The sequence below is a fragment of the Centroberyx affinis genome, unplaced genomic scaffold (assembly GCF_046629955.1).
Source record: "Centroberyx affinis isolate AG114_WGS23_722 - 3 ecotype Tasmania unplaced genomic scaffold, CSIRO-AGI_Caff_v1 ptg004555l_1, whole genome shotgun sequence".
Lineage (NCBI taxonomy): Eukaryota > Metazoa > Chordata > Actinopteri > Beryciformes > Berycidae > Centroberyx > Centroberyx affinis.
The window spans coordinates 7501-30000 of record NW_027282184.1 but is presented as its reverse complement, the minus strand read 5'-3'; the positions used below and the strand labels follow the sequence as shown (position 1 = coordinate 30000).

General features: G+C 48.0%; 1 protein-coding gene across 1 annotated transcript in view; it reads right to left on the bottom strand.

Annotated features, from left to right (window-relative positions):
- LOC139665395 (regulating synaptic membrane exocytosis protein 2-like) overlaps window positions 1-22500 on the bottom strand; it is a gene marked incomplete at both ends in the record, with an annotated part of 32097 nt that overhangs the window by 2840 nt on the left and 6757 nt on the right. Inside the window, 21 exons of the mRNA XM_071544401.1 lie at window positions 1234-1418; window positions 1532-1690; window positions 3063-3160; window positions 3619-3641; window positions 5267-5317; window positions 5967-6008; window positions 6261-6583; window positions 6625-6912; window positions 7324-7340; window positions 8255-8488; window positions 9085-9181; window positions 9912-9921; window positions 10594-10703; window positions 12574-12741; window positions 13567-13626; window positions 13749-13817; window positions 14242-14286; window positions 15772-15876; window positions 17900-18035; window positions 18187-18255; window positions 19799-19822. Coding sequence (XP_071400502.1) covers window positions 1234-1418; window positions 1532-1690; window positions 3063-3160; window positions 3619-3641; window positions 5267-5317; window positions 5967-6008; window positions 6261-6583; window positions 6625-6912; window positions 7324-7340; window positions 8255-8488; window positions 9085-9181; window positions 9912-9921; window positions 10594-10703; window positions 12574-12741; window positions 13567-13626; window positions 13749-13817; window positions 14242-14286; window positions 15772-15876; window positions 17900-18035; window positions 18187-18255; window positions 19799-19822 — 2313 coding nt within the window. The remainder of the gene's footprint in view (window positions 1-1233; window positions 1419-1531; window positions 1691-3062; window positions 3161-3618; window positions 3642-5266; window positions 5318-5966; window positions 6009-6260; window positions 6584-6624; window positions 6913-7323; window positions 7341-8254; window positions 8489-9084; window positions 9182-9911; window positions 9922-10593; window positions 10704-12573; window positions 12742-13566; window positions 13627-13748; window positions 13818-14241; window positions 14287-15771; window positions 15877-17899; window positions 18036-18186; window positions 18256-19798; window positions 19823-22500) is intronic.

The following is a 22500-nucleotide window of genomic DNA, read 5'->3' as shown; positions in this document are numbered from 1 at the left end:
CACCTGACCACCTGACCACCGGCTCCACCAGACCACCTGACCACCTGACCACCTGACCACCTGACCACCGGCTCCACCTGACCACCTGACCACCTGACCACCTGACCACCTGACCACCGGCTCCACCTGACCACCTGACCACCTGACCACCGGCTCCACCTGACCACCTGACCACCAGACCACCGGCTCCACCAGACCACCTGACCACCTGACCACCGGCTCCACCAGACCACCTGACCACCTGACCACCTGACCACCGGCTCCACCAGACCACCTGACCACCTGACCACCTGACCACCTGACCACTGGCTCCACCAGACCACCTGACCACCTGACCACCTGACCACCGGCGCCACCAGACCACCTGACCACCGGCTCCACCTGACCACCGGCTCCACCTGACCACCTGACCACCGGCTCCACCTGACCACCGGCTCCACCTGACCACCGGCTCCACCAGACCACCTGACCACCGGCTCCACCTGACCACCCTCTCCACCTGACCCACCGGCTCCACCAGACCACCTGACCACCGGCTCCACCAGACCACCTGACCACCGGCTCCACCTGACCACCGGCTCCACCTGACCATCTGACCACCTGACCACTGGCTCCACCTGACCACCGGCTCCACCTGACCACCTGACCACCGGCTCCACCTGACCACCGGCTCCACCTGACCACCTGACCACCTGACCACTGGCTCCACCTGACCACCGGCTCCACCTGACCACCTGACCACCGGCTCCACCTGACCACCTGACCACCTGACCACTGGCTCCACCTGACCACCGGCTCCACCTGACCACCTGACCACCTGACCACCGGCTCCACCTGACCACCGGCTCCATCTGACCACCTGACCACCTGACCACTGGCTCCACCTGACCCACTGGCTCCACCAGACCACCTGACCACTGGCTCCACCTGACCCACCGGCTCCACCGGCCGGAGAGCCTCGAAGCACAAGGAGAACTGGTTGTGGTTACTGGTCAAACTGGGACTCACCCTCTGGGTTGAGCTGCGAGGCGCTCTGGCTCTTCTTCCCCAGTCCGACCATTCCCATAATGTCGGCTCTAGTTAGTTCTAGTCGGCTCTAGTTAGTTCTAGTTGGTTCTAGTTAGTTCTGGCGTTCGCAGTACTGGTTGAGGTTACTGGTTCTGGTTCTGGTTACTGTTTACTGTTTACTGTTTACTGTTTACTGGTTGTGTTACTGGTCAAACTGGGACTCACCCTCTGGGTTGAGCTGCGAGGCGCTCTGGCTCTTCTTCCCCAGTCCCACCATCCCCATCATCTTGGCCCCGAAGCTGGAGCGTCTCTTCTTGTCGTCGTCGTCGTCGTCGTTCCTCCCCAGCGAGCAGATCTCCCCCCCCACGCTGGACGACTTGGTGATGGGAGCTCCAGGCCCCCCCGACGCCCTGGGGGGGGGGCACAAAGACAGTCAGCAGGAGGAGGAGGAGGGGAAGAGGAAAGGAGGAGGAGAGGAGGGAGGAGAGGATCCTGTATGTTTTTCTACACTACAGTTTCTTACTTCGGAGGTTCAGGCTCCTCCTCCTCTACTTCTTCGCCCTCAAGTGATGCGCTCTTCTTCAGTGTAGCTCCGCCCTCTGCTGCCCCCGCTACTTCCTGTGTTCCCTCTGACCCCGCCCCCACCAGTTCCAATGATTGGCCCTGCAGGGCCTCCGCCCGACTGCGGTCGACCAATGAGACAACAGCAAAGGAGGCATGCAGACAGACAGAAACAAGAAACAGAACTATGAAGATCAGAACATGCTAACGTAAACAAGAACATGCTAATGTAACCAAGAACATGCTAATGTAAACAAGAACATGCTAATGTAACCAAGAACATGCTAATGTAAACAAGAACATGCTAATGTAACCAAGAACATGCTAATGTAAACAAGAACATGCTAATGTAACCAAGAACATGCTAATGTAACCAAGAACATGCTAAATTTAAATTAAACAAGAATATGCAAAATTAAACAAGAACATGCTAACATAAATAGCAACATGCTAAAGTAAACAACATGCTAAAGTAATCAGCATGCTAAAGTAAACAACATGCTGAAGTAAACAACATGCTAAAGTAAACAACATGCTAAAGTAAACAACATGCTAAAGTAAACAACATGCTAAAGTAATCAGCATGCTAAAGTAAACAACATGCTGAAGTAAACAACATGCTAAAGTAATCAACATGCTAAAGTAAACAACATGCTGAAGTAAACAACATGCTAAAGTAATCAACATGCTAAAGTAAACAACATGCTAAAGTAAACAACATGCAAGAGTAACTACCAACATGCTAAAGTAACTAAAAATCATGCTAATGTAAACCAGCAGCATGCTAACATAAACAACATGCTAAAGTAAACATGCTAATGTAAATGAAAACAGGCTTTTAGAGAAAAAGAAGAATAGAATATAAAAGTCTGTTTTATATTCTAACATCAGACATGTTTTTATTTGTTTTTTTCTGCCTTGGTGTTCTGCTGTTATTTTGCTTGTGATGTGAAAACGTCTTCAGTCTGTTCTGCTTAGTACTGAGAGGAGCTTTGTTCTGTTCTAAGTCTGTTCTGCTTAGTACTGAGAGGAGCTTTGTTCTGTTCTAAGTCTGTTCTGCTTAGTACTGAGAGGAGCTTTGTTCTGTTCTAGGTCTGTTCTGCTTAGTACTGAGAGGAGCTTTGTTCTGTTCTAGGTCTGTTCTGCTTAGTACTGAGAGGAACTTTGTTCTGTTCTAGGTCTGTTCTGCTTAGTACTGAGAGGAACTTTGTTCTGTTCTATGAGCTGATGGTTTAGTTCTGTCAACACTCATTTATGTTCTTATTGTAGAACTACAACATCTTAGTTGGACCAATGAAATCCCTGATTGACCAGGAAGTGTCATTTCTGTCCATCAAAGCTTGTTGATTCAGCTTTTGCCCATATAAGGTCACGGTGGGTGTGGCCTGAGCGGAATCCCCAGACCTGATTGACAGTTAAGTTCAGGTGTGCAGAGAGAAATTAGATGTTTCCACCCAGTTGATGATAGAACAGTTATTACACAGCTGTCCCACCTGATCCTGCGGGCCGGCCGGGCGTCGGAGGCGTTGGACATGGCCGACACATCGCTCACATCACTGTCCGACGATTTAAACGACAAGCTGTCCTTCATCTGGAGAGAGAGAGAGAGAGAGAGAGAGAGAGAGAGAGAGAGAGAGAGAGAGAGGGAGAGACAGAGAGAGGGATAGAGAGAGAGAGAGAGAGAGAGAGACAGACAGAGAGAGAGAGAGAGAGAGAGAGAGAGACAGAGAGAAAGACAGAGAGAGAGAGAGAGAGAGAGAGAGAGAGAGAGAGAGAGAGACAGAGAGAGAGAGGGAGAGACAGAGAGAGAGAGACAGAGAGAGAGAGAGAGAGAGAGAGAGAGAGAGTAGAAGAGTGGTAGAGAGTAGACAGATGTATAAACAGTGTTATAACCCAGACCAGATGTATGACATCATATATACAGTATAAATATATATGTATATAATCTGTCTGTGTAATATATATAATGTCACAGTGTGTCTGCAGACTGTCAGTATTAATATGGAAACTAAATATCAAGATTCATGTGGAGAGAAGAAAGACTTTCACCTTGGATGGATCCTTCATGCCAGCTGGAGAGAGAGAGAGGGGCGGAGTTAGTTTATTACCAGGCTCAGTGATGTCACAGTTTTGGTTCGCAGAGTCAGTGATGTCACAGTTTTGGTTCGCAGAGTCAGTGATGTCACAGTTTTGGTTCGCAGAGTCAGTGATGTCATAGTTTTGGTTAGCAGCATCAGTGATGTCACAGTTTTGGTTCGCAGAGTCAGTGATGTCATTGGTTGGGCAGCAGGGTCAGTGATGTCATAGTTGTCGTCTTCCCAGCATCCTCTGGTAAAACATTTTAATGTTCAGATATTCAGCTGCTGCTGCTCTCGGTGACACAGAACACCAGGAAATGATCTCGAAACAGAGAGGAAATGACATCACACCTTTATCTTCCTGCTACAAAACAACCCGACTGCTGTTTACTGCTTCACCTTCATCACCTTCACCGTCATCATCATAATCACTGTGTGTGTGCAAGAACATGTATGTACACTGGCCACCAAGGCAACATGAATAGCCAATCAGGTGGCAGACAGAAGCAGGAACAGCTGCAGCAACTAATGATGAATATTACAGTCAGAGGGAGAACAGTGTGATCAAACTCCTTCTATTTTCTCCCATTATAGTTCACAGTAACAGTGGAATTAGACTTTAATTAAATCTGCTCGTTGTCTCACTTTATGATCAGTAAATAATCAGCTCACTCATTTAGAGTCATCAGTATGATGACAGTAACCATCCTCCATAGTTTCTCCACCTGGTGGATCTAGAGGGAAATCTGCTGGATCGCTTTACGGCACAAAACAGGAAGAGGTTCTGTTCTTCAGAGCAAACGGAGATAAAGCTGAAAGAGTTCCTGGCAGCAGATGGTGGAAGGAGGGAAAGGAAGATGGAGAAATCACTTCCAACATGTTGATCCTCTTCGGGGAGGGGGAGAGGGGGGGGCAGGAGGCAACGGGGCTTATGGGAAATGTAGTCTTAATGTGCAGAAACACTAGAACTGACAATACTACTGGAGTGAGACAGAGACCAATCAGCTCCACCTTGGTTACACCAAGACCATTTTGGAGCCCGGACCCAAAAACATGTTCAGATATCTGAAATATGAGAATATACAGCATTTATTATGGAGGAAACGACAGATGGATGAACATCTCTACCTTCTTCTCTGTTCTGTGGCACTGCTTCGCCTTCAAACAACGATGATGGATGGATGGACGGATGGACGGATGAATGGATGGATGGACGGATGGATGGATGGCAAGCAAAAAATTTGAAAATGTGAAGAACAAATCAACCAAATGAAAAATGATTCATGAACACAAACACTTCAAATCACACATAAACCAAGAAAGGATGGAGCGATGGATGGATGGATGGATGGATGGATGGATGGATGGATGGATAGATGGATGGATGGATGGATGGATGGATGGATGGATGGATGGATTGATGGATTGATGGATGGATGAATGGATGGATGGATGGATGGATGGATGGATGGATGGATGGAGAGAGTAGTTCTCTCTGTTAATTAGCTTGTTATGCTACATCGTCACTAAACAGAGAACTGGACACTTGCTTCGATCCTGGAGCATTCTAAAGGGGGAGGAGCTACCTGGCTCAGAGTGGGAGTGGGTGTGGCCTGTACCTGGTACCGTACCGTTGGCTGTTTTCCTCTGCTGGTCCTGCCATGTGACCTCTGCATCACAGCAGAGAGAGAGAGATGATTGGTCAGACTGCACAGACCCTCGGACTCTGCACTTAGACCCTTAGAATATTCACCTAGATCCCCAGACTCTATAGTTAGACCGTCAGAATATTCACCTAGATCCTCAGAGTCTATAGTTAGACCATCAGAATATTCACCTAGATCCCCAGAGTCTATAGTTAGACCGTCAGAATATTCACCTAGATCCTCAGTCTATAGTTAGACCCTTAGAATATTCACCTAGATCCCCAGAGTCTATACTTAGACCGTCAGAATATTCAACTAGATCCCCAGAGTCTAGTTAGACCGTCAGAATATTCACCTAGATCCTCAGAGACTGTACTTAAACCCTGAGAATATTCACCTAGATCCTCAGAGACTGTACTTAAACCTTCTTAGACCTTAAGCCTCAGTTTGCAGCTTTAACGGAACAGTGATCAGTCTCAGACCGTTGCGCCTCCTTCATGATACTGACTGCATGTACTTCATAAAACTGATTCTTAATTCATATTACTGACATTTCATTTATATCACTGACAGTGTGAATGACATTTGAAGATGTAGACAGAGAGCTGGTGATGAATCTACAGACATACACACACACACACACACACACACACACACACACACACACACTTGCCTTTCCTCGTCCCACCAGGCGTAGCTGAGCGTCTGTCTGGCTCTGAGACAGACAGACAGACAGACAGAGAGACAGACAGGATGGAGGTGACATCAGCATGATGCAACAAAAATGAGTGAATGAATGAATGAATGAATGAACAATGACTGTCTGTAGCTACTGGACAAACTGGAGGAACAGAGAGGAACCGGTCTACAGATGGGAGACCGGTCTGTAGCTACTGGACAGACTGGTCTACAGACTGGACATACTGGTCTGTAGCTACTAGATACAAAAGATGTCTGAGTCACACACCTGGAGTCTGTGGAGGGGCAGGTGAAGGTGCAGGTGAAGGTGCAGGTGAAGGGGCAGGTGAAGGGGCAGGTGAAGGGGCAGGTGAGGGGGCAAGTGACGGTGCAGGGGTAGGTGCTGCGGGTTTAGGGGGTGGTTGTGGTTGGACTGGGGGAGGTGGGGCAGGTAATGGGGCAGGAACAGGAGCTGGGGGAGGGGCTTGGGCAGGTACAGAGGCTGGGGGAGGGGCTTGGGCAGGTGCAGGAGCTCGGGGTGGTACTTGGGCAGTAGCTGGGGCAGGAGGAGCTGGCTGGGGTTGGGGAGGTCCAGGAGGCGGGGCTTGGATTCTTATGACAGGAGGCTGTTGATGATTGACAGAAGGCAGGGCCTGTTGGTGTACAGGGGGAGGGGCCTGATGGTGTACAGGGGTAGGGGGCTGATGGTGTATAGGGGGAGGGGCCTGTTGGTGTACAGGGGTAGGGGCCTGATGGTGTACAGGGGTAGGGGGCTGATGGTGTATAGGGGTAGGGGCCTGATGGTGTACAGGGGTAGGGGGCTGATGGTGTACAGGGGTAGGGGCCTGATGGTGTACAGGGGTAGGGGGCTGATGGTGTACAGGGGTAGGGGCCTGATGGTGTACAGGGGTAGGGGCCTGATGGTGTACAGGGGTAGGGGCCTGAAGATAGACAGGAGGGATGCCGTGGGATGCCATTGGTGTTCCTGTAGTGGGCATGGCCAAAGATGAGGGACAGCAAAAGAAGAGTTTAGAAAAAACAGAAAGAAAAAGATGATCAGAAAGATGGATGGAAAATATAACAGACAGACAGACAGACAGAACTTCCAGTCAGCACTGAATCCATGTAATGTGCTGACTGGTTCCTTCTATAGCAGCATCTAACACAACACTCTAAACAACCAATCACGACTGGTTTCAAGGAAGTGGTTTTTCTGTTCAGTGACCAGATTCAAGAAGACTCCCATGACTGGTGCAACAAGAACTAAAGGAACCTCACCCGGAGTAGGACACCACTCCTAGAGCCTGGGAGTGGCTGTAGCTCAGCCTGAATAAGCAGCACAGCACCGTTACCTTGAGGACTCACCAACCTGCAAGGTGACACGTAGGTGTTGGGTGCAATACCTATCGGGCAAAGAGCATGGGCGGATCTAGGCATTGTGGACCTTGGCAACAGAAACTGGCTCTTGAAATGTGGAGCGTAATGTCTAGGGGAAAGGATCCTGAGCTGGTGCAGGAGGTTGAGAGGTACCAACAAGATATAGTTGGGCTCACGTCTTTGGACAGCACTGGCTCTGGAAACAAACTCTGTGATATGGGTGAGGTCTCAGGAGGTGTCCAGGGTGAGAGGGCGCTGGGTGGGTGTTGGATACTCATGAGTTCCCAGCTGGCTGCTGCACAGCAGGAGTTTCTCCGGGGATGAGTGTTGCAAAGAGAACTCTGACTGTTGTTTGCATGTACGCACCTAACAGCAGTTCAGACTACTCTGCTTTTTTAGACCAGGTGGGTCAGGTGCTGGAGAGGCTCCGCCTACTGAGTCCATAGTCCTACTAAGAGACTATAGAGACTTCAACGCTCAAGTTGGCAACAAGTGGGAAACCTGGAGGGTGTGATTAGGAGGAACAGCCTCTCCGATCTGAACTCGAGCGTTGTGTTGTCGTTGGACTTCTGTGCTAGTCATGAATTGTCCAAACAAACATGATGTTCAACACAAGGAGGTTCATCAGTGAACATGGTACCAGAGCAGCTTGGGTCAAAGGTTGATGATCGACTTTGTAGTTGTTTCATCAGACCTGAGGTCGAATGTTCTGGACGCTCAGCCGAATAGAGGAGCTGAGCTGTCAGCTGATCATCTGGTGGAGAGTTGGATCAGAAAGCTCTCAGAGAGACTGGTAAACCCAAACACAGTGAGGGTTTGCTGAATGCCTGCAAAAGACTCTGTCTGATTGAAGGAGTTTCTCCTTCATCAGAGGAGGAGGAACATGAGTCAGAATGGACTCAAAACCTCTGTCATGAAGCAGCTGATAGGAGCTGTGGCCAGAAGGCGGGTGGAGTCTGGAGCTGTGGACAGATGGTGGGCGGAGTCTGTCAGAACCTGCTGGTGGACAGCAGGGGTGAGGGAGGCTGTCCAGCTGAAGAAGGAGGCCTTCTGGACCTGGTTGGTATGGAGGACTGCTGACTCAGCAGAGAGGAACCAGCAGGCAGAAAGGCTGCGGCTGGAGCTACAGAAGAGAAAGTCCTGGTGTGGAGAGGAGATGGTGGAGAACTGTCAGTCTAAAAGAGGTTCTGGAAAACCATTCAGAGACTCAGGCGGGGAAGACAGGACATCGCTCATACTGTTCACAGCAGAACTTTGTCAGGTAGAAGAACTTTGAGGAACTCCTGAACCTGACAGACTGTCTCTCTGTTCAGGAGGCAGAGCTGAAGACTGGAGACTCCAGAGGTCAGAGGTCACTGAGGAGGTTAGAAAGCTCCTCAGTGGTTAGGAACCAGCTGGACCAGATCCGTCGTGGATGACACATCTCAATGTTGTATGGATTTTGAGAACAGCATAGGATAGGCAGACAGGAGATGATGATCCCCATGTTTGATTTCGCTGCTGGGAGCCGTTCAGTCCCGGTTCACTCAGACTGACAGCTGGTTTGTGTTGTTGCTGCTTCAAGGCATCAGACTCCAACAAGATGCTGCTGGTCTCCTCTCCCCTCTGATCTCTGATGGGAACTGGAGAAGCATCAAGTCTGAGCTCATGGTTCTCTGATGGAGTTCAGGTCTCTCAGTCTGAGTCAGCAGTGAGGAGAAGAAGGATCATCAGGCTGACTGCAGGTAACCATTTACTGATCGATCTTCATTCAGACTCTCAGCTGTGGTCACAAGCTCTGGGCAGTGACTGAAAGAAGAGATGAGGTTCCTCTGCAGGCTGGCTGGCCTCACTCTGTGTGACAGGGTGAGGAGTTCAACGATCTGAGAAGAGCTTGGTATCAAGCTGCTTCTCCTCCACTTGAGGAGCCAGTTGAGGAGGTTCAGGCAGTAAAGATGCAGTAAAGATGCAGTAAAGATGCAGTAAAGATGCAGTAAAGATGTAGTATAGATGTAGTATAGATGTAGTATAGATGCAGTAAAGATGTAGTATAGATGTAGTATAGATGTAGTATAGATGCAGCATGGGTTTTTGGACACATGGGCTTCCTCTGTCCATCCCAGCTGTCTGTTGTCATCAGTTTGACATGAAACCAATACAAGACAAGTACTATAGGAAATACTATACTGTACTCTATTCATAAGTACTAGAGGACAGCCAGAGGACAGGACTGAGCAGATAATCATATTGCTATGGTTTAGGAGGTGAACTAACAGTCACTACAGAAGGGAAACTACTGATACTCAGGTTAGCAGTACCCAGGTAGTATTACTACATCAGACCACAGTCTGTACCTTGGAAATGGGCAGATAGTATCTCGCCTCCATCTGCAAGACACAACCAGACTGTTAGACGACTAGTTCAACTGCAACAAATACAAAAACAGTCAAATACTGCAACTACAACAGTCAGGCAGGAAAATGAACCCCTTGCTAATTAGGAGCAACTAGAAATTAAATGATGCATGATGTATGTAACTAGATTCTTTAACAGTTTGGCAATGGAGAGGAGAGTCCAGACTGACTTTGAGGAACCTGAAGTCCGGGAGTTGCAGAGTCACAAGGTGTGAATATATGATATCCCCAAATATGAATATATGGCACCCTAATTATGAATGTATGGCACCCTAATTATGAATATATGGCACCCTAATTATGAATATACAGCACCCAAATATGAATGTCAGACACAGCAAATCTAAATATGACACCCCAATATGCTGCCAAGAGGGTGAATGATTTCCCTTTTCAAGTTGAATTCACGTTTCTGGAGATATTCAATCCTTGTCACCATGTTTTATTTGTAATGATCAAGTATTAAAGTATTCTCTATACTCATTGTGATATCTACCAGATTTTTCAAAACAACATCAGCCTTTTGGTGGAGCAGTGTTGGATCACAGAGGACGAAGCTTGACGAGGGCGACAAGCTCTTTCTTGAGAATTACCTCCATGACCGAGAAGGTAAACGATCTCAACAAAGAGCTTGTCGTCCTCGTCAAGCTTCGTCCTCTGTGATCCAACACTGCTCCACCAAAAGACAGATGTCTTTTTTGGAAAAATCAGGTAGATATCACAATGAGGATGAAAATACTGGAGGTGTGTTTCCCCACTATGAGGACTTCTGTAGCGGAGAATCAGGAAGTGTGAAAAGGGTCTACAGACAGGCGGGGGTCAGTATCCTGTCAGTAGTGGGAACAGACGTACTTCTGTCCAGCGGTCCTTTGGGCGGGACGATGGGCAGTTGGCGTCCTCGGCGGCCGCAGACCGGCGTTCCTGTGGGACTCGTCTGGGCCGATCCGCCCCGCGGGGTCGCCCTGCCGGACAAACACAGGGTTCAAACTCCCAACCTGGCAGGAGGGACGCCACGGGGTCAAAGGGCAAAGTTAAAGTTGTCATTGTCATTATTAATGTAAGCTGAAGGTTATTTTTTGAGTGTGAGTCTTTTTTGTCTTTTGTGTCTCGGTGTTTTGGGACTATGGATCAGTTAGCAGCTGATCGGACTTGGACTGATGCTTCTCACCAAGCGTTCCAGAATTTTCAAAATGACTCAAAGGGGGGAAGCTATAATTACATGTCAAAATAAGGCGACATATTTCTAACTTATTGTTGTGGGAAATACTGTTTGCTGTTGCCTTGTTTCAGCTGTCTTTGTTATTCGCTGATAAAACTCTAGGTGGAAAATGACAAACAGTCACACAGGGAAAACTGAAGACAGAAACATAAAAAGCAAAGTACAAACTGATAGAGAAGATCTACAGTGTTCATCAGTCAGGAGGCTACAGGCTACAGCATGCAGTTAGTGCAGTAAATATGCAGCAGGGACCATGTGCATTTTAGCTTGGCTAAGCTACGCTACGTTAGCTACCGAACACGCTAACAGGCTAAAATACTCCATGGTCCTGAGCATCATTACAGCAGCCTTCATAACACCTTTACACTGCTGAACTGGCTTCAGGAAATCAATCAATCAATCAATCAATCAATCAATCAGTCAATCAGTCAATCAATCAATCAATCAAAGCCATATTCAGATGAAAGAAAGGATTTAACGAGGATCAGGGATAATCCCAAAGATGGTGGGATTACAGGGATTGTTTTGATCATTTCATTTCCCAACAACAAATAAATCAAAGCTAGGAGAGAAAAGCTTTGGCACGGATTGGGTGTTGCAGCAGTACAGTCTTTTTTATCAAGACAGGTAATTTGGCACATAGTATCCTGAGTGAATAATTTGACTTGTAAAATCTATATTTTGGCACAGAGTGAGTGAAGGCCGAGTCCCAGCGGTGCTGAAGGTGACATGAGGAGTGAAAGGCTTCCGGCCGCTTCAGCTGCAAGGAAACCATGAGGAGCGTCCAACACACACCTCCAAACACACAACACACACAACCATTCCAAAAACACAATGCTGGAAAATAAATTAAAGAAATTAAATATACATCAGTAAATGAAACACAATTTAAAAATCAAACAAGCTGGTATATATATGTATATACATATATAAAAGAAAAACGGTTAATTCCACACCATTATATCCGGTCAGAATATAAGTAGTGTTTCTGAGAACCAAAGCAAACAGGATGTTGTTAGTAGAATCTGACGACACGGACGTCACCCACAGCAAATCAGAAACCAGACGAGGAGGGGCGGGAGTTTGGATTGGTTGTCAGGTAAAAGAAAAGGGGCGGGGTCAGGTTAGTGAGGGGCGTGGCCAACATTCAGGTAGAAAACGCACCGCTCAAAAAATTAAAAAATTAAAAAAAAGGTCTGAACATTTTTATATTCAACGTCTGACAGTGTTTTCATCTCTGAACGTGGCAGGTGATCTGGGTGTTAATTAAGGGGGCGGAGCCAGTTTGTGATTGGTCAGGTGTGTGTCAGGTGCTGCAGAAATACCTTTGACATTTTGACTATATATTGATTAAATATTGATGATTATAAATTGGAGTTACTTCTCTTCACCGTTGTAACTGGCACCTCAGCTGACTGAAAACAGCTTGCTTACCTCGAGATATTGATTAGCTTGCAGCTAACACCACTTATTCCTCTAAATGAGGAATGCTAACAATGCTAACAAGCTGTTTTTTGGGCAGCTGAAGCACAAAGCACCAGGTGAAGCAAAATAACCAACTAATATTCAAAAAGGAGGCGGGGCTGGCTTGTCATTGGTCAGGTGTGGGTCACCTGGTGGGGGCAGGTGAGGGGGGGGCGGAGTGTCCGGACCTCATGTGGGCGGAGTCAGCTCGTTCGGTAGAGCGGGAGCGAGTGTAGATCGGTCGGTCCACCATCGCGCGCTGGTCAGCTGACCGAGAGCGGCTGTAGTAGTCACGACGATCCATCCCCCGACTGTACCTGTACATCACCATGACAACCACGCTCTGGTCACTGTGAAGCACTGTTGCCATGCCAACTGGCTCTACCTGTGGGAGGGGTTAGTCACATCACCATGACAACTGTTACCATGTCAACCGGCTGTACCTGTGGAGGACTGTTAATCAGGTTACCATGACAACCATACTGTGGAAATGTGGAGCATGTTTTTTGTGTCAACTGCCCGTATCTAAGGAAGGGTTAGCTAACCAGGCAACGGTGTAACACTGTTACCACGGCAACTGACAGCACCTGGGTGAGGGATCTAGCCAGATAACCATGGCAACCATGCCAGGGAAACCATAACAAGCTGCAACTGTGGAATAATGTCACCCTAACTTGCTGTACAGTACTAGATGTTGAAGGTCTCCATGGCAACAGCTGGAGTACCTAGAAGAACAGTAGTTAGGTAACCATGGCAACACAGTAACCAGCTATACAAAGGAAATATCAGGCACTGGTGTCTGTAAACCATCAGCCACTCTCAGCTGTTTGATTCAGGGTTACATGTGGACATGTTGGAACTACGTTTCCCATAAGGCCTTGCTGTGGAAGCAGATACAGCAAAGAGGCTGAGGAGAGAAATGTTGGTTTAGTTCATGTGATAGCTGCTTGGTTAGATGGATGGAGGGATGGAGGGGGGAGGGGGGGGGGGGTAGGGGGTTTAGAGCGCCGATCCTCCACCAAACTGCTACTGTCTTCTACATCCATTCCTCTATCTATCTATCTATCTATCTATCTATCTATCTATCTATCTATCTGTCTATCTATCTATCTATCTATCTATCTATCTATCTAATTGTTTACCTCAGCAGTTCTTCATCGAAGGCGTCGGGTTCGTAGGGAAAGTCAGGGATGAAATCCTGGCTGCAGTCAGAAGTAGAGACATTTACTGACGCAAACCTCTGGACTGGTGAACTGGTGAACTGGTGAACTGGTGAACTAGTATTCTGTCTATCACTACATTACCCAGAAGCCCCGGGTCTTACCTGTAGTCCTCACAGCTCCCATTCATCAATTGGTTTGGCCAGGGAGTGTGGTTAGGACTAGTGATATATCTTAGAGAAAACACACACACACACACATGTAGACGTGAAAACATGTTTACTACTAGGCCTACTACTACTGCTACTACTGCTAGTACTGCTACTACTGCTACTACTGCTACTACTACTACTACTGCTATTACTACTACTGCTACTACTGCTATTACTACTACTGCTACTACTGCTATTACTACTACTGCTACTACTGCTACTACTGCTACTACTGCTACTACTGCTATTACTACTACTGCTACTACTGCTACTACTACTAGTACTGCTGCTACTGCTACTACTGCTAGTACTGCTACTGCTACTACTGCTAGTACTGCTACTGCTACTGCTACTACTGCTACTACTACTAGTACTGCTGCTACTGCTACTACTGCTACTGCTACTACTACTACTACTACTGCTACTCCCCCTTTAGCTCCTGTACCTTTCGTCGAAGGAGTTCGCTACAGACATTCTCCTCATTGGTCTCCTACATAGAGAGAGAGACTCATCAACAGACAGACAGACAGGCAGACAGGCAGACAGGCAGACAGACAGACAGACAGACAGACAGACAGACAGACAGACAGACAGTCCTAGAAGAGATTATTTCCCTACAGGTTTTTTTCTCCACTATTTGGCTCATTAACTGTTTTCCTGTTTTAGCACACAGGACCTTCAGTCCAGATGTAACTGGACCAAATGACATCACACGTCCCTTAGGGGGCGCTGTCCTGTCCCGAGGCTGACAGTTAATGACATCACATGTCCCGAGGCTGACAGTTAATGACATCACGCGTCCCGAGGCTGATAGTTAATGACATCACGCGTCCCGAGGCTGACAGTTAATGACATCACATGTCCCGAGGCTGACAGTTAATGACATCACGCGTCCCGAGGCTGACAGTTAATGACATCACGCGTCCCGAGGCTGAAAGTTAATGACATCACGTGTTCCAAGGCTGACAGTTAATGACATCACGCGTGCTGACAATTAATGACATCACATGTCCCGAGGCTGACAGTTAATGACATCACGCGTCCCGAGGTTGACAGTTAATGACATCACAAGGCTGACAGTTAATGACATCACGTGTGCTGACAGTTAATGACATCACGCGTGCTGACAGTTAATGACATCACGCGTCCCGAGGCTGAAAGTTAATGACATCACGTGTTCCAAGGCTGACAGTTAATGACATCACATGTCCCGAGGCTGACAGTTAATGACATCACGCGTCCCGAGGTTGACAGTTAATGACATCACATGTCCCGAGGCTGACAGTTAATGACATCACGCGTCCCGAGGTTGACAGTTAATGACATCACAAGGCTGACAGTTAATGACATCACGTGTGCTGACAGTTAATGACATCACGCGTGCTGACAGTTAATGACATCACGCGTCCCGAGGCTGACAGTTAATGACATCACATGTCCCGAGGCTGACAGTTAATGACATCACGCGTCCCGAGGCTGATAGTTAATGACATCACGCGTCCCGAGGCTGACAGTTAATGACATCACGTGTTCCAAGGCTGACAGTTAATGACATCACGCGTGCTGACAGTTAATGACATCACATGTCCCGAGGCTGACAGTTAATGACATCACGCGTCCCGAGGTTGACAGTTATTGACATCACAAGGCTGACAGTTAATGACATCACGTGTGCTGACAGTTAATGACATCACGCGTGCTGACAGTTAATGACATCACGTGTTCCGAGGCTGACAGTTAATGACATCACGTGTGCTGACAGTTAATGACATCACGCGTCCCGAGGCTGACAGTTAATGACATCACGCGTGCTGACAGTTAATGACATCACGCGTCCCGAGGCTGACAGTTAATGACATCACGCGTCCCGAGGCTGACAGTTAATGACATCACGCGTCCCGAGGCTGACAGTTAATGACATCACGCGTCCCGAGGCTGAAGGTTAATGACATCACAGGTACAGCTGTTGTTGTACCTGTCCAGGCTGAGCTGCCCGGCCTCAGAGTGCGCTCTGCTCAGCTTGGCTCTGCTCAGCAGACGCACGGCGTCCTCCCGGTACAGCGGGTACATGGGGTTACCGCTGGCAACGGGAAGCAGAGAGGACACGACAGAAACACACCAGGGTCAGAGGTCACATGAGGAGAGGCAAACAGGAAGTGACAAAGAGTGATGAGGAAATGATGAGGTGAGGACTTCCAGGAACGTGATTGGCTGCCTGGTAACCGCACTGAGAGGAGCTACAGTCACACAAAATAAAACAAAATGAAATAAAATAATAGAAGTTGATAAAGTTTAAAGACACTGCTGACAGCGTGTGTGTGTGTGTGTGTGTGTGTGTGTGTGTGTGTGTGTGTGTGTGTGTGTGTGTGTTGCAGCAGTCAGGTGGCTCTAGAAACAGCAATGAAAATCATCTCAGTTTAGATGGATAACAGCTGAGAGAGAAGAGGAAGAGGAGGAGGAGGAAGAGTTTATTTATCCAGTAATCAGCTCAGCTGCTGTAGATTCTCAGTGGAGAACCAGAAGCTGAACACAATAATGTTCCCTTTAGAACACAATAATGTTCCCATTAGAACACAATAATGTTCCCATTAGAACACAATAATGTTCCCATTAGAACACAATAATGTTCCCATTAGAACACAATAATGTTCCCATTAGAACACAATAATGTTCCCATTAGAACACAATAATGTTTCCCATGAGTCCATCTGAATGTAAAGACCAGAAGAAGAAACTGAGCTGAGATGTTTCCACACACAACATGGATCAGCTTCACTTCAACGTTTCACCTCATCCAATCATATCCTGTCTCATCATCTCATCTCATCTCATCTCATTTCATCTCGTCTCATTTCATCTCGTCTCATCTCATCCATCTCCTTTCCTCTTATCTCGTCTCATCTAATCTCTTTTTATTTCATCTAATCTCATCCCATCTCATCTCATCCTATCCCATCTCATCATCATTTCATCTCATCTGATCCAATCTAATTTCATCCCATCTCCTTTCTGTTTATCTCATCTCATCTTTCATTTTATCTCATCTCATCCTGCCATATCCTGTCCTATCTCATCTCATTGCATCTCATCTGTCCTATCTCACTGAATCTTATTTCATCTCATTTCATCTGATCCAATCTCATTCCTCTTTCCTCTTATCTAATCTCATCTCCTTTTATTTTATTTTATCTCATCTCATTTTACCTCACTTTATCTCATTTAATCTTACCTCCTTTCATCCCATCTCATGTCAACTTGTCTTGTCACATCTCATCCTATCATATCTCATTTCATCTCATCTGATCCAATCTCATCTTTCATGTTATCTCATCTTGTTCAATCATATCCTGTCACATCTCGTCTCATCCTATCTCATCTTATCTCATCTCAACTCGACTCATCTTGTCTCATTCTACATCACTTTACTCATCTAATCTTACCTTTCATCCTATCTCATCTCAACTTGCCTGGTCTCATCTCATCCAATCATATCCTGTCCTGTTTCATCTCATCCTGCCATATGCTGTCCTATCTCACTGAATCTTATCTCACCTCCTCTCATCCCATCTCGTCTCATCTCAAGTTCACTATTCTGTCCTATATGGAGAGAGAGGCCGGGGGGGTGGGGGGTGGGGCTATCAATCAGGAAGTTTGAGAGAGAGAGAGAGAGAGGGAGAGACAGGGAGAGAGAGAGAGAGACAGAGGGAGAGGGAGAGAGACAGAGAGAGAGAGAGAGGTATTAATAGATGAATGAGTAGCTACTATCATGGAAAGAAAATGAAAAGAGAAAGATGACAGAGGAATGGAGAGAAGATAGATAGACGCAGACTGCCTCGTTAGAGACAGATCCCAGTGTGTGTGTGTGTGTGTGTGTGTGTGTGTGTGTGTGTGTGTGTGTACCTGTCTGGTGTGTATGTCTCTCCAGACAGTCTGTTTCTGTCCGTCCGTCCGAAGGCCGACGGCCCGCCGTGAACACCGTGGTCCAAACTACGACTACACACACACACACACACACACACACACACACACACACACACAATCACTAACTACGTCACCACACACACACACACACACACACACACACACACGGGTGTGGCTGGTACCTGTGTGGAGGCGGTTGGCTTGGCGACCGTGACCTCGTCCTGACCACATCGGATCGAGAGCAGTGATTGGACGACATCACCTGCTCCGGCACCGAGAGGGTGGAGCTCTGGAAGTCCCGCCCATTCTGTCTGTAGTCTGGACACACACACACACACACACACACACACACACACACACACACACACACACACACAGTGGGAAGTGAAGTGAGTTAGTGCCTTGCTCCACACATTGAGCTACACAGGAAAAGCAGGTGCTGCAGTGCATGATGGGATATGTAGTTCACCTGGTATGACACCGATGCCGTCTTCACAGTCATAATCTGAAAACTCACTGTCACTGATCCTCTGAGACCCTGGAGAGAGAGACAAGCAGAGAGAGAGAAAGATAGGCAGAGAGAGACAGGCAGGGAGAGAGAGACAAGCAGAGAGAGAGAGACAGAGAGAGAGAGAGAGACAAGCAGAGAGAGAGAGACAGAGAGAGAGAGAGAGACAAGCAGAGAAAGAGAGAGAGAGAGAGAGATAGGCAGAGAGAGACAGGCAGGGAGAGAGAGACAAGCAGAGAGAGAGAGGGGGGGGGGGAAGGGTTGGAGAGAGAGAGAGAGAGACAGAGAGAGAGAGAGAGAGAGAGAGAGAGAGAGACGGGTGTTTAAGCCTCCATGCTGTAACCTCTAAACAGCTCCTCTGTAATCCTCCATAGGAAGGTCAACTAATCTGACACACACACACACACACACACACACACACACACACACACACACACACACACACTGCATGGAGTGAACATTTCTTTTAACCTGATGTAAAAATAAATAGATTATTAAGTTATAATAGTGAATGATTATGAATAAGAACAATGAATAATTAGAATTCTTAAAATTAAAACATGAAAACACACAATCACAGGGTTTTTAGAGAGTCATTAAACCCCCTAGACCCCTTGGACCCCCTCAGAACCCCCTGGACCCCCTCAGAACCCCCTGGACCCCCTCAGGACCCCCTGGACCCCCTGGACCCCCTCGGGACCTTGCACCAGTTTTAGACCTATCAAAATAAAAGCCTTCTGCCTTACTGCACTTTGCAAAACAACGATACTCAGGACCCTTGGAACTCCCTCAAGGACCTCTGGAGGTCTGTGGACCCCAGTTTGAGAACCACTGATTAAAGAAATGCTGCGAAGGATAAAAGCTCAGAGTCCTGATCCATTCTGACGGATTCTGGGTCTTTCTGCTGTTCAAACACTGAAATGATGTCAGCAGAAACCACATGATGAACATTTTAAAGATTTACAGGACAGTGTGTTAAAATATAGAGTTTACAGCAGTTTACAGCAGTTTACAGCAGTTTACAGCAGTTTACAGCAGGACTGTATATTATAAATAAGTAGTTTACGTATTTTAGTTGACAGAAGGAAAGCAGGGAAACTTCCAACACAGCACACTGCACCAGGAGGGAGACTAGGGACCAACCAATCAGAACCAAGCAGGAAGTGACACGTCAAGCTGTCAGCTCAAACATCAGGAGAGCGTCAGACATCCGAGAAAGGTCACATGTTCACATGTGGCTCCGCCCACCCTGCAGATCTACTGTATTTATGTATCTGAATAGTTTTTATAAAGTTATGAAATTCAAATCACACAGTTTCATGGAGGAGAGTCTGAGTTAGCTGCAGTTAGCTTAGCATCACATGGGTAAAAGCCATAGAGGTTAGCATTAGCTATGGATGCTTGGTGTTACAGCATTGGGAGAAGCATTACACTAGGGAGGGTGAGCACACACACACACCACACACACACACACACACACACACACACACACACACACACCACACACACACACACACACCACACACACACTAACACACACACACACACACACACACACACACACTATTATTACCTGAGTTATAGTAAGGGCCTTTGTCTGGAAAGGCATCATGGGAGAAAAGTAAAACCAAGTCATTGACAACAGAGCAGGAGTGTGTGTTTAATGCGTGTGTGAGAGTGTGTGAGTGTGTGTGAGTGTGTGAGTGTGTGTGTGAGTGTGTGTGAATGTGTGTGTGAGTGTGTGTGAATGTGTGTGTGTGAGTGTGTGTGTGTGTGTGTGTGTGTGTGTGTGTGTGTGTGGTATTATGTGTCTAGAGAACACAGTGCTTCCCCTGGACCTGCTGACCCTGCAGTGTCTCTGTTCTCTGAATCAAACATCAGCTCAGAGTGACAGAGAGCAGAGACAGACCTGTGTCTCTCCTGTGTCTCTGCTGTGTCTCTGCTGTGTCTCTCCTGTGTCTCTGCTGTGTCTCTGCTGTGTCTCTGCTGTGTCTCTGCTGTGTCTCTGCTGTGTCTCTGCTGTGTCTCTCCTGTGTCTCTGCTGTGTCTCTCCTGTGTCTCTGCTGTGTCTCTGCTGTGTCTCTGCTGTGTCTCTGCTGTGTCTCTCCTGTGTCTCTGCTGTGTCTCTGCTGTGTCTCTGCTGTGTCTCTCCTGTGTCTCTCCTGTGTCTCTGCTGTGTCTCTGCTGTCTCTCCTGTGTCTCTCCTGTGTCTCTCCTGTGTCTCTGCTGTGTCTCTGCTGTGTCTCTCCTGTGTCTCTGCTGTGTCTCTGCTGTGTCTCTCCTGTGTCTCTCCTGTGTCTCTGCTGTGTCTCTGCTGTGTCTCTCCTGTGTCTCTGCTGTGTCTCTGCTGTGTCTCTCCTGTGTCTCTCCTGTGTCTCTGCTGTGTCTCTGCTGTCTCTCCTGTGTCTCTCCTGTGTCTCTGCTGTGTCTCTGCTGTGTCTCTCCTGTGTCTCTCCTGTGTCTCTGCTGTGTCTCTGCTGTGTCTCTCCTGTGTCTCTGCTGTGTCTCTGCTGTGTCTCTCCTGTGTCTCTCCTGTGTCTCTCCTGTGTCTCTGCTGTGTCTCTGCTGTCTCTCCTGTGTCTCTCCTGTGTCTCTGCTGTGTCTCTGCTGTCTCTCCTGTGTCTCTCCTGTGTCTCTGCTGTGTCTCTGCTGTCTCTCCTGTGTCTCTCCTGTGTCTCTGCTGTGTCTCTGCTGTGTCTCTCCTGTGTCTCTGCTGTGTCTCTGCTGTGTCTCTGCTGTGTCTCTCCTGTGTCTCTCCTGTGTCTCTGCTGTGTCTCTCCTGTGTCTCTGCTATGTCTCTGCTGTGTCTCTCCTGTGTCTCTCCTGTGTCTCTGCTGTGTCTCTCCTGTGTCTCTGCTGTGTCTCTCCTGTGTCTCTGCTGTGTCTCTCCTGTGTCTCTCCTGTGTCTCTGCTGTGTCTCTGCTGTGTCTCTCCTGTGTCTCTCCTGTGTCTCTGCTGTGTCTCTGCTGTGTCTCTCCTGTGTCTCTCCTGTGTCTCTGCTGTGTCTCTGCTGTGTCTCTCCTGTGTCTCTCCTGTGTCTCTGCTGTCTCTCCTGTGTCTCTCCTGTGTCTCTGCTGTGTCTCTCCTGTGTCTCTGCTGTGTCTCTGCTGTCTCTCCTGTGTCTCTGCTGTGTCTCTGCTGTCTCTCCTGTGTCTCTCCTGTGTCTCTGCTGTGTCTCTCCTGTGTCTCTGCTGTGTCTCTGCTGTGTCTCTCCTGTGTCTCTGCTGTGTCTCTGCTGTGTCTCTGCTGTGTCTCTGCTGTGTCTCTGCTGTCTCTCCTGTGTCTCTGCTGTCTCTCCTGTGTCTCTCCTGTGTCTCTGCTGTGTCTCTGCTGTCTCTCCTGTGTCTCTCCTGTGTCTCTGCTGTGTCTCTGCTGTGTCTCTGCTGTGTCTCTCCTGTGTCTCTCCTGTGTCTCTGCTGTGTCTCTCCTGTGTCTCTCCTGTGTCTCTGCTGTGTCTCTCCTGTGTCTCTGCTATGTCTCTGCTGTGTCTCTGCTGTGTCTCTCCTGTGTCTCTCCTGTGTCTCTGCTGTGTCTCTGCTGTGTCTCTCCTGTGTCTCTCCTGTGTCTCTGCTGTGTCTCTCCTGTGTCTCTGCTGTGTCTCTGCTGTGTCTCTGCTGTGTCTCTCCTGTGTCTCTGCTGTGTCTCTGCTGTGTCTCTCCTGTGTCTCTGCTGTGTCTCTGCTGTGTCTCTGCTGTGTCTCTCCTGTGTCTCTCCTGTGTCTCTGCTGTGTCTCTGCTGTCTCTCCTGTGTCTCTCCTGTGTCTCTGCTGTGTCTCTCCTGTGTCTCTCCTGTGTCTCTGCTGTGTCTCTGCTGTCTCTCCTGTGTCTCTGCTGTGTCTCTCCTGTGTCTCTCCTGTGTCTCTGCTGTGTCTCTGCTGTGTCTCTGCTGTGTCTCTCCTGTGTCTCTCCTGTGTCTCTGCTGTGTCTCTGCTGTCTCTCCTGTGTCTCTGCTGTGTCTCTCCTGTGTCTCTGCTGTGTCTCTGCTGTGTCTCTGCTGTGTCTCTCCTGTGTCTCTCCTGTGTCTCTGCTGTGTCTCTGCTGTCTCTCCTGTGTCTCTCCTGTGTCTCTGCTGTGTCTCTGCTGTCTCTCCTGTGTCTCTCCTGTGTCTCTGCTGTGTCTCTGCTGTGTCTCTCCTGTGTCTCTGCTGTGTCTCTCCTGTCTCTCTGCTGTGTCTCTCCTGTGTCTCTCCTGTGTCTCTGCTGTGTCTCTCCTGTCTCTCTGCTGTGTCTCTCCTGTGTCTCTCCTGTGTCTCTGCTGTGTCTCTGCTGTGTCTCTC